A 10973-nucleotide genomic window follows, 5' to 3' on the forward strand; every position below is an offset into this window, starting at 1 on the left:
TTTTCTCCTGCTGGCCCCTAGGGTTCGCTCTAATGCGACTAGAGGCTCAGCCCGTCCCATTTCCCGGATTAGCCCCAGAGGAAACAGACTTGCTTGGCTTTGTGTTCCCGCCGCCCTTTCGTGCGTGGCTCTGGGGTGGGCACCGCTCGCGCCCCCCCTTTCCCTTTCGCCCCGTGAGGGCTCCGGGGCGAGCGCCCCTCTCCTCTTTTCTCCCTCCCCCGTAAAGGGTCCGGGGGTGGGGGAGGGGCTCTCATGCGAACACCCGGCTCTGCCTCTCACTGTTTCCTCTTCCTTTGGTGTAGGCGGTAAGAAGAAACCTCTGAAGCAACCGAAGAAACAGGCAAAGGACATGGACGAGGTGGGAGTCAGTGCTGAGCTTTTCCCTTCGTGGGTGGGCTGAGGGTCTGGCTGCCGGGAGGGGACGTTGCTCACCTTGGAATAGGGTTGAGGGAGCAGTGGCACCTGTAACTGGGTTTTGTGGAGGTAAACTTGACTGGTGAAGTGGTTATAGTGAGGCAGTGGTCTGATGCAGGGGTTCTCAACAAAAATTTTGGTGGCCTCAGAGTGCAGCCACCAACTCTTATTGGTAGCCAGTCTGACAAATTTTCCTGAAATGCTTGGGGCAGGAGCTTGGGGTGCAGGAGGAGCTTGGGGTGCCAGATGGGGGGTGTGCTCACCTCCAGTGGCTCCCTGCAAGCATGAGAACGGTCTGATCCAGTATGGCCTAAGGTCCATATAGCCCAGTATCTTCTGGCAGTGGCCAATGCCAGGTGCCCCAAAGGGAATGAACAGAACAGGTAATCATCAAGTGATCAATCCGGTGTTGCCTATTTCCAGCTAATAGCTATTGATGGACCTATTCTCCGTGAACTTATCTAGTTCTTTTTTGAACCCTGTTATAGCCTTGGCCTTCACAACATCCTATGGCAAGGAGTTGTGCATTATGTGAAAAAAAGTTCCTTTTGTTTGTTTTAAACCTACTGCCTGTTAATTTTATTTGGTGATCCCTAGTTCATGTGTTATGAGAAGGAGTAAATAACACTTCCCTATTTACTTTCTCCACACCAGTCATGATTTTATAGACTACTATCATATCCTCTCTTAGTCATCTCTTTTCCAAGCTGAAAAGTCCCAGTTTTATTAATCTCTCCTCATATGGCAGACATTCCATACCCCTAATCATTTTTGTTGCCCTTTTCTAAATATTTTCCAATTCCAGTGCACCTCTTTTGAGATGGGACAACCACATCTGCATGCAATATTCAAGATGTGAGTGTACCATGGATTTACATAGAGGCAGTACGATATTTTGTCTTATTATCTGTCCCTTTCTTAATGATGCCCAACATTCTGTTTGCTTTTTTGACTCTAGCTGCCCATTGAATAGATGTTTTCAGAGAACTATCCACAATGACTCCAAGATCTTTCTTGAATGGTAACAGCTAATTTAGACCTCATCATTTTATATGTATAGTTGGGATTATGTTTTCCAATGTGCATTACTTTTTGTTTATCAACATTGAATTTCATCTGCCATTTTGTTACCCAGTTCTGAGAGATCCTTCTGTGTAGCTCTTCACAGTTTGCCTGGGACTTAACTGTCTTGAGTAGTTTTTGTATCATCTGCGTATTCTGCCATGTCATTGTTTACCCCTTTTTCCAGATGATTTATGAATATATTGACTAGGACTGGTCCCAGTACAGACCACTGAGGGGCACCACTATTTATCTCTCTCCATTCTGAAAACTGCTACCCTTTGTTTCCTATCTTTTTAACCAGATACCAGTCTGTGAGAGGACCTTCCCTCTTATCCCATGACAGCTTACTTTGCATAAGAGTCTTTGTTGAGGGGCTTTGTCACAAGGCTTTCTGACAATCTAAGTATACTGTATCCACTGGATCCCCCTTTTCCACATGCTTGTTGACCCCCTCAAAGAATTCTAGTAAGTTAGTGAGGAATGAGTTCCCTTTACAAAACCCATGTTGACTCTTTCCCCAACAAACCATGTTCATCTATGTGTCTGACAATTTTGTTCTTTACTATAGTTTCAACCAGTTTGCCTGGTACTGAAGTCAGGCTTGTTGGCCTGTAATTGCTGGGATCACCTCTGGAGCTCTTTTTTCAAAAATGGCATCACTTAGCTATTCTCCAGTCATTTGGTACAGAAGCTGATTTAAATGATAGCTTACAAACTACAGTTTAGTAGTTCTGTAATTTCACGTTTGAGTTCCTTCAGAACTCTTGAATGAATACCATCTGGTCCTGGTGACTTATTACTGTTTAGTTCATCAGTTTGTTCTAAAACCACCTCTGGCACCTCAGTCTCAGACAGTTCCTCAGATTTGTCACCTAACAAGAATGGCTCAGGTTTGGGAATCTCCCTCACATTCTCAGCCGTGAAGATCGATGCAAATAATTCATTTAATCACTCTGCAATGGCCATATCATCCTTGAGTACTCCTTTAGCTTCTCAATTATCCAGTGGCCCTACTGGTTGTTTAGCAGGATTCCTTCTTCTGTTGTACTTTAAAAAAAAAAAAAAAATTGCTATTACTTTTTGAGTCTTTAGCTAGCTGTTCTTCGATTTTTTTTTGGCCTTCTTAATTATATTTTTACACTTCATTTGCCAGGGTTTATACTCCTTTCTATTTTCCTCACTAGGATTTCACTTCCACTTTTTAAATGATGCTTTTTTGTGTGTCACTGCTGCTTTTACTTTTTTTGTTTTGCCATGGTGGCACTTTTTTGGTTCTCTTACAATGTTTTTTAATTTGGGGTATATATTTAAGTTGAGCCTCTATTATGGCGTCTTTAAAAAGTTTCCATGCAGCTTGTAGAGATTTCACTTTTGGTGCTGTACCTTTTAATTTCTGTTTAACTGACTCCTCATGTTTGTTTAGTCCCCCTTTCTGAAACTAAATGCTGCAGTGTTGTTGTGGTGTCCCCACCACAGGGATGTTAAATCTAATTATATTATGGTCACTATTACCAAGCGATCTTGCTATATTCACCTCTTTGACCAGTTCCTGTCCTCCGTTTAGGATTAAATCAAGAATTGCCTCTCCTTCTGTGGGTTCCAGGACTAGCTGCTCCAAGAAGCAGTCATTAGTGGTGTCTAGAAATTTTATCTCTGCATCCCATCCTGAGTTGACATGCACCTAGTCAATATGGGAATAGTTGGAAATCTCCGATTATTATCAAGTTTCATGGGTTTTTTTAGCCTTTCTAATCTCCCTGAGCATTTCAGTCACTATCACCATGGTGGTCGGTAATATAGCCTTAGTACTATATTCTTATTATTAGAACATTGCATTACTATCCATAGAGATTCTGTGGTACAGTTTGGCTCATTTAAGATTTTTACTTCATTTGATACTATACTTTTTTCCCATATAGTGCCACTCCCCCACCAGCACAACCTGTTCTTCTGTTCTGCTATATTTTGTTCCCTGATATTACTTTGTCCCATTGATTATTCTCATTTCACCAGATTTCTGTGATGCCAATTTATATCAATATCCTCATTTAATACGAGGCACTCTAGTTCACCCATCTTATACAAATACTAGAAGAATAAATAATATTAGCACTTGTCACTTTTTAGCTGTCTGCCATTACATGATATAATTGAATGGGACTTGCTTTCATTTGACTGTTTCTCATCAAATCCTACCTGTATTTTATCATCTTCCACCCTCTCCTTCTTACTAGGACATAGAAAATCTCCATTAATAGATCGTCCCCTAAGGGATGTCTCTGTCCGAACCACATGGTCCTCCGCACCTGTTAGCTTTCGCACAGCCCTTAGTTTAAAAACTTCTCTCTGTGACCTCTTTAATGTGCCAGCAATCTGGTTCCATTTTGGTTTAGGTGAAGCCCATCTTTCTTGTATAGGCTCCCTCTTTCTCAAAAGTTTCCCCTGTTCCTAATCTAAACTCCTCCTCCCTACACCATCATCTCATCCACGGATTGAGACCCTGCAGTTCTGCTTGTCTAACTGACCCTGTGCAGTGGAACTGGAAGCATTTCAGAGAATGCTACCATGGAGGTTCTGGACTTCAGTCTCTTACCTAGCGGCCTAAATTTGGCTTGCAGAACCTCTGTCCTATCCTTCCTTATGTCTCTGGTACGTACATGTACCACAACCACTGTCTCCTCCCCTGCACTAGACATAAGTCCTTCTAGAGGTCTCGAGAGATCTGCAACCTTTGCACAGGTAGTCAAGTCACTGTGCGGTTCTCCCAGTCATCACAAACCCAACTATCTATGTTTCTAATGATCGAATCCCCCATAACTATTGCTTGTCTCTTCCTAATAACTGAAGTTTCCTCCCCTGGAGAGGTATCCTCAGTACTAGAGGATACCACATCATCATCTGGGTCCCAACTATGGGATCATTTCCCTCTGCTCCAGTTGGATGTTCTCCTTCCTTCAGACTTTCATCCTCCTCAGCAGCACAGAGGCTATCAGACCAGGTGTGGGACCGATCTACTGTGTCCCAGAAAGTCTCATTGATGCACCTGTCTCCATTAGCTCCTCCAGTTCAGCCACTCTAGTCTCCAAAGCCCGTACACGGTTTCTGAAGGCCAGGAGCTTAGCTTTAGGAAAAACAAATATGCACTGTGACTGATTCTCCCTCTGACCCACCCGCCTTGACTCCTTACACTGTGCTGCTGTGAGAAGCTGCAGACACGCTCTCGGTCTTACACTTCCACCAGCATACACACAGTTAGGGACATACTGACCCAGCTGCAGTTACATGCAGGTTCTCTGACCAGCCACTGCATGTGAATCAACAATAGAGAGGCTACAGCCAAAATAACTACCAACTTCCCAGCCTAGGACCCCAAAGCTGTACTGTCCTGCCATGGTCCAAACCCCAATCATTATGAATTTATTGTCCAGTTCACCTCCCCCTAATTGTGGAGAGGACTATGCAACAGTTTTTGCCCCTTGAGCTATGATTTCCCATGCATTTCACTCAACCTCACTGGTTTAGATAAAACAAAAATAAGTTTAACTACAAAAGATAAACTTTAAGTGATTATAAGGGATAGCGAACAGAGCAAAGCAGATTACCTAGCAAATAAAAAAAACACTAAGCTTAATATACTAGATAGATGGATTGGATATGAATTAGCGGATTCTCACCCTAACTGATGGTACAGGCAGACTTAGATTCTTAAGGCACAAGCTGCATTAGTTTTACAGCTTGGGTTTCTCAGGTCTACATATACAGCAGTGGTCTCCAACCTTTTTATACCCAAGACTACTTTTTGAGTTTAAGGGCAACCCAGGATCTATGCCACCCATACCCAAAGCCCCACCTTACTCACTCTATTCCCCCCTCTTGCTGTCCCCTACCCTCACTGGGCTGTGAAAGGGGTTTGGGATGGGTTGCGGGCCCTGGGCTGGAGCTGAGGGGTTTGCAGTGTGGGAGGGGGCTCTGGGCTGAGCCTGGGGCAGGGGGTTGGGGTGCAAGAGGGAGTTTGGGTGCAGGAGAGGCCTCTGGGCTATGGCAGAGTATTGGGGTGCAGGAGGCAGTATGGGATGCTGGCTCTGGGAGGGGGGTCAGCGCTGGGGCACAGTGTTAAGGTGCAGAAGGGGCGTGGGGGTACTGGCTCTAGGTGAGGAGGGGGTTTGGGGTGTGGCCTCCTGCCAGGCAGCACTTACCTCTGGCAGCTCCCGGTTGGTCCAGCATGGCTGCTGCTAAGGCAGGCTCCCTGCCTACCCCAGTCCCACGCTGCTCCCAGAAGGGGCCAATGTACCCCTGTGGCCCTGGCGCAGAGGATAGGGGGGCATGTGGCTCTGTGCACTGCCCCTCTCTGCAAGTACCACCCCTGCAGCTCCCATTGGCCACAGCTCCCTGTTCCCAGCCAATGGGAGCTGCGGGAGCAGGGCTTGCAGGCAGGAGCAGTGCATGGAGGGAGACTCCTGTCCCCGGGGCTGCACTGGCCACTTTCGGGAGCAGTGTGAGGTTGGGGCAGGCAGTGATCCTATCTTAGCGGCAACCCTAAGAGATCACGATCAACAGGGAGATCCTCTAGGATTGACCGGTTGTTGACCACTGATATACGGGCTAGAAATCCCATTAGCCTGAGTCCAGCACTTCCCCCAGTTCAGTCTTTGTTCCTCAGGTATTTCCTGGAGTCATCTTGTGAGAGGAGTGAAGAACAACAGATGATGTCAGTCCCTACCTTATATAGCGTTAGCATATGAGGAACCCTTTGTTTCAAAACTTGGTTCCCAGACTGGTTTGTGGAAAAAATACTGGCATCCCAAGATGGAATTCAGAGACACGTGGTCTGGTCACATGCTCTTGCAGTGTTATAGCAGCCATTGCTTCCAGGCTGGCCAAAACTTTCACAGGAAGGTTAAGTTCTACCCGGATCCATTGGCTTTGCTGATGGCTCATCAGCAAAACTGTCTGGCTGCTTCATTTTTGGACCAGAAAGGCTAGCTTGTGGGTGTCACCCAGAGTAAGCATGATTTGAAATACAGATACATAGTCAATCACCCCGAGCTCCCTTCCATGGCTTTTCACCCCCTGCTTGCCTCTTGACCATGGCATCAGGTAAGGCTGGTACTGCTGAAGCCCAGAGCTGAAGCCCTATGGCTGGAGCAGGGATGGGTGAAGCCCAGAGCCCTGAAGTTGGGAGGGCGGGGCCTGAAGCTTAGAGCCAACCACCAAAGCCCCAATCAGTTCAACAATTAGTTAATTAAAAGTTAAGAAACCAAACTAGTTGAATAAACTGAAAAGAAGAAAATATTCTCTTTACACCTGCAGAAGAGGCTAGTGCTGTCAGAAGTTTTGTTTAGCACATCAAGAGACTCTGATTCCAGGTACTTAATCAGTGACTTCTACCAGTTCAGTGGTTTGATGTTCTTCAACATTTAAGCAGCAGACATATACTGTTCAATAATTTCTATTTAATGTAAAAGATTCCAATAGACTGTAGTATATTTAACCCTTAACGTATGTTGTCATAACTTCAGATTTAATTTTAAAATGGTTTTATTTAAAAAAGGACAAGTAATTTAATTTCATTAAAAAATAACTTTTTTTTTAAGTTAAATTGTTTTTTTTAAGCCAACCTGTAACAGTGTTCCTTAGTTCCTCCAAGGATGGAGTGCAGCTGTGTGTGGTGTTGGCATGTTGGGGTATTGCTCAAAAAGGGCAGGGTTAAGGTTGCATTGAGACTCTGGTATGTATTTAACTTCTTACTTCCTGGTTTCCAGAGGTTAAAGTTTAGCCACTCTCCATATTCTGGTAGGGCTCATGGCAACACTGGGCAACCTTAATTTTGTTACTTTTGGGGGCATTTAATATTATATAAAAGGGCATATCAAGGGTCCTGATCCAGTTCTGTTCAATATCTTCATCAATGATTTAGATAATGGCATAGAGAGTAAACTTCTGAAGTTTGTGGAGGATACCAAGCTGGGAGGGGTTGCAAGTGCTTTGGAGGATAGGATTAAAATTCAAACTGATCTGGGCAAACTGGAGAAATGGTCAGAAGTTAATAGGATGAAATTCAATAAGGACAAATGCAAATACTCCATTTAGGAAGGAATAATCAATTGCACACATACAAAATGAGAAATGCCTGCGTAGGAAGGAGTACTACAGAAAGGGATCTAAAGTCATAATGGATCCCAAGCTAAATATGAATCATCAGCATAACACTGTTGCAAAAAAGTGAACATAATTCTGGGATGTATTAGGAGGAGTATTGTAAGCAAGACACAATAAGTAATTCTTCTACTGCACTCTGCACTGATTAGGCCTCAACTGGAATACTGTGTCCAATAAAAGCCCAGAGGAGAGCAACAAAAATGATTAAAGGCCTGGAAAACATGACAGGAGGGAAAATTGGGGAGGAAAAAAAATTGGGGTTCAGTATGGAGAAGAGGAGACTGGCGGGGTGGGGGGACACGCGCATAACAATTTTCAAATATATAAAAGGGTGTTACAAGGAGATGGGAGAAGAATTGTTCTTAACCTCTGACAGGACAAGAAGCAGTGGACTTCAATTGCAGCAAAGGAGGTTTAGGCTGGACATTAGGAAAAACCTCCTAACTGTCAGGGTGGTTAACTACTGGAACAAATTGCCTAGGGCAGGGTTTCTGAAATTTCATTGTACCCCCTTCTGACAACAAAAATTACTACAAGACCCCAGGGAGAGGGACTGGAGCCTGAGCCCCCCACCGCGGGGGGTTCCGAAGCTTGAGGACTTCGTGGGGCTTGGATTTTGGCTTCAGCCCCAGGCCCCAGCAAGTTTAACAATAGCCCTGGCAACCCTATTAAAATATGGTGGTGACCCACTTTGGGGTCCCAACCCACAGTTTGAGAACCACTGGCCTAGGAAGGTTGTGTAATCTCCGTCATTGGAGGTTTTTAAGAACAGGTTAGACAAACACCTGTCAGGAATGGTCTAGTTACTACTTAGTCCTGCCTTGAGTGACGGGAATGCACTAGATCAGTGGTTTGCAAACTAGGGCTGCCGCTTGTTCAGGGAAAGCCCCTGGCAGGCCGGGCCGGTTTGTTTACCTGCCGTGTCAGCGGGTTCGGCCGATTGCGGCTCCCATTGGCCGCAGTTCGCGGCTCCAGGCCAACGGAGGCTGCAGGAAGGGCCGCCAGTACGTCCCTTGGCCTGCACCGCTTTCTACAGCCTCCATTGGTCTGGAGCAGCAAACTGCGGCCAGTGGGAGCTGCAATCAGCTGAACCTGCAGACGTGGCTGGTAAACAAACCGAACTGGCCTACCAGGGGCTTTCCCTGAACAAGCGGTGGCGGCCTTAGTTTGAGAACCACTGGACTAGATGACCTATTGAGGTCCCCTCCAGTCTTACATTTCTATGGTTCTGTGGCTATCTTTCTTTAGTTTAGAAGAGATTCATAATTTTGGGGGTCTTTGTTTTCTGGAATTTTACGACTTCCAGTTGCTTACCTTCAGTTTACTGTTTTTCACAAAACCCTTGTCAGTTCATTGCAGTGGTCAGAGGGAAGATGCTAACAAATGTTGACTTTTCTTCAGGAAGATTTGGCCTTCAAGCAAAAACAGAAGGCAGAGCAGAAGAAACTTGAGGAGCTGAAGACCAAAGCTTCTGGGAAAGGCCCCCTTAGTAAGTGGCCCACTCAATAACTGGCTTGTCTTAAGGATAGGAAAAGTTAAGGAGTTATTTTTGTTTTTTTGCTACAGTGACATAACAAGGACTATACTTTAGGTTATTTTCAGGGCTGTCCAGCGATTAATCGCACTGTTAAACAATAGAAGAATACCATTTATTTAAATTATTTTTTGGGGTTTCTGTATTTTCAAATCTAGGATCAGGGCTGGGGACTGAGGGCTCCAGCCTCCCCCTCCCCCCGGGGGGGGTTTGTGGCACAGAGCTCCAGTCCCCCCATCACCCAGGAAGCTGTGGGTTGGGGCTGCCTCAGCCCCCCTGCTGCCGATGTCTTCCACCCTGCCCCAGGTATGCAGTTAATGTGTTAAAAAAAGTTAATGCATTAATTTTGCTTTCAGTTAATTAATTGCAGTTAATGCTGGTGCTTGACAGCCTTAGTTATTTTACATTCCAAAGTGAGCTGCTTTTAGTTGCATATTACTCAAGTTATTAAACACACACAAGAATATATTAGCAATAAATGGAGACCAGAATGATTCAGTTAAGATTTTTCTTCATCTGTTGTAGTTGTTGTTTGAGCACCAGTCCTGAGTGATTTACAATATTCATATAACTAAACTTATTACAATCAAGTAGCTCAATAGATTCATTGGTCTGCCTGGACAGACAAAAACTAGTGCATTCTAATAACTGTGCCTGTTGACAATCCCATTACTACTTCATCTCACCAACACAGAATTTTATTTTTATAATAAAACAATCTTAAGTGTGCAGGATGCATAAGAAAAAGTTCATCAAACGCTTTGAATTTAAAACTGTTTAATATAATAGTTTTGCTATAGTTAGTGAATTTAACTGATTGTTTCTGGTCACCATGTTCAAGATTTTGGAACTACGAGGTCTCATCCTCTCACACCATGTCATTACTCACAGATGGGAAGAGTTGAAACAACTTTCCAGCTTTTTCAACTCCCCGTTTCTTAACTCTGAATGAACTAATTGTTGAATTAAACTGAATGAATGAACTGAGATAAAATTATTCTCCTTGTATCTGCAGAAAGTGGCTACTGCTGTGAAAAGCTAATTTAGCACTTCAGCCAACTCTGGTTCTGTGTACTTACCCATAGACTTCTAGTAGTTCATTGGTTTGACTTTCTTTAATACTTGGGTAGCAAACGTGTCCTGCTTTCTATTTTATGTAATGTACATGATTCTAATGGCCTATGTTTAGGCCTAAACGTACTGTAATCTATGATGATTGCAAATTTAATTTTAAATGTTTTTTTAAAGTATTTAAATACAAAAAAAGATTTTGTTGACCTTTTTAAAAAAAATTTTTTTTAAAAATTCACCATCTCTTCTCCCTACCTTCTGTTATCTGTCTGCCCTACATAGTCCCTGTCCTGAAGATCTTATAATCTCTCATGTTTCTACATTACTTAATCTTAGCACATGTGCAACATACCTCAGGTGGCACATGACCAGGATTCATCACCGAATTTGGTCTGCTGGTTGGATTGGTAGCTTCCTTGGTCCCAGCCAGGTACTGACAGGAAGTGTGACATGAATGCTGATCCATGTACCACAGCCCCCGCCCCCCCTCCAGTTCTTAGTACAACAAGGCCTTGATTCTGATTGGGGCCTCTAGTTGCTATTGGAAGGTTGCTGTTGTCTGTATTCTTACAGCCTTAAATACACCTTGATTAGGTGGGATGAGGAGACACTCATGCTGTACTCACATGAGCATTTGCTCTTCTGCCAAAAGATTTCTCAAGACTAATTAGGGCCCTTGACAAGGGAGTGGAGCCATTGATGGGGGCTCATTTGTTCTGAGAATTGACCA

The 10973-nt window shown here is 44.2% G+C and overlaps 1 protein-coding gene across 1 annotated transcript in view; it reads left to right on the top strand.

Moving 5' to 3' along the window:
- Positions 1–17: 17 nt before the first annotated feature.
- The window catches only part of TMA7 (translation machinery associated 7 homolog), an 11690-nt gene continuing 734 nt past the window's right edge, over positions 18–10973 (top strand). Inside the window, exons 1-3 of the mRNA XM_030569237.1 lie at positions 18–135; positions 303–358; positions 9040–9127. Of these exons, the coding sequence (XP_030425097.1) occupies positions 33–135; positions 303–358; positions 9040–9127 (247 nt within the window). The 5' untranslated portion in view covers positions 18–32. The remainder of the gene's footprint in view (positions 136–302; positions 359–9039; positions 9128–10973) is intronic.

Source organism: Gopherus evgoodei, chromosome 7 (genome assembly GCF_007399415.2).
Source record: "Gopherus evgoodei ecotype Sinaloan lineage chromosome 7, rGopEvg1_v1.p, whole genome shotgun sequence".
Taxonomy (NCBI): domain Eukaryota; kingdom Metazoa; phylum Chordata; order Testudines; family Testudinidae; genus Gopherus; species Gopherus evgoodei.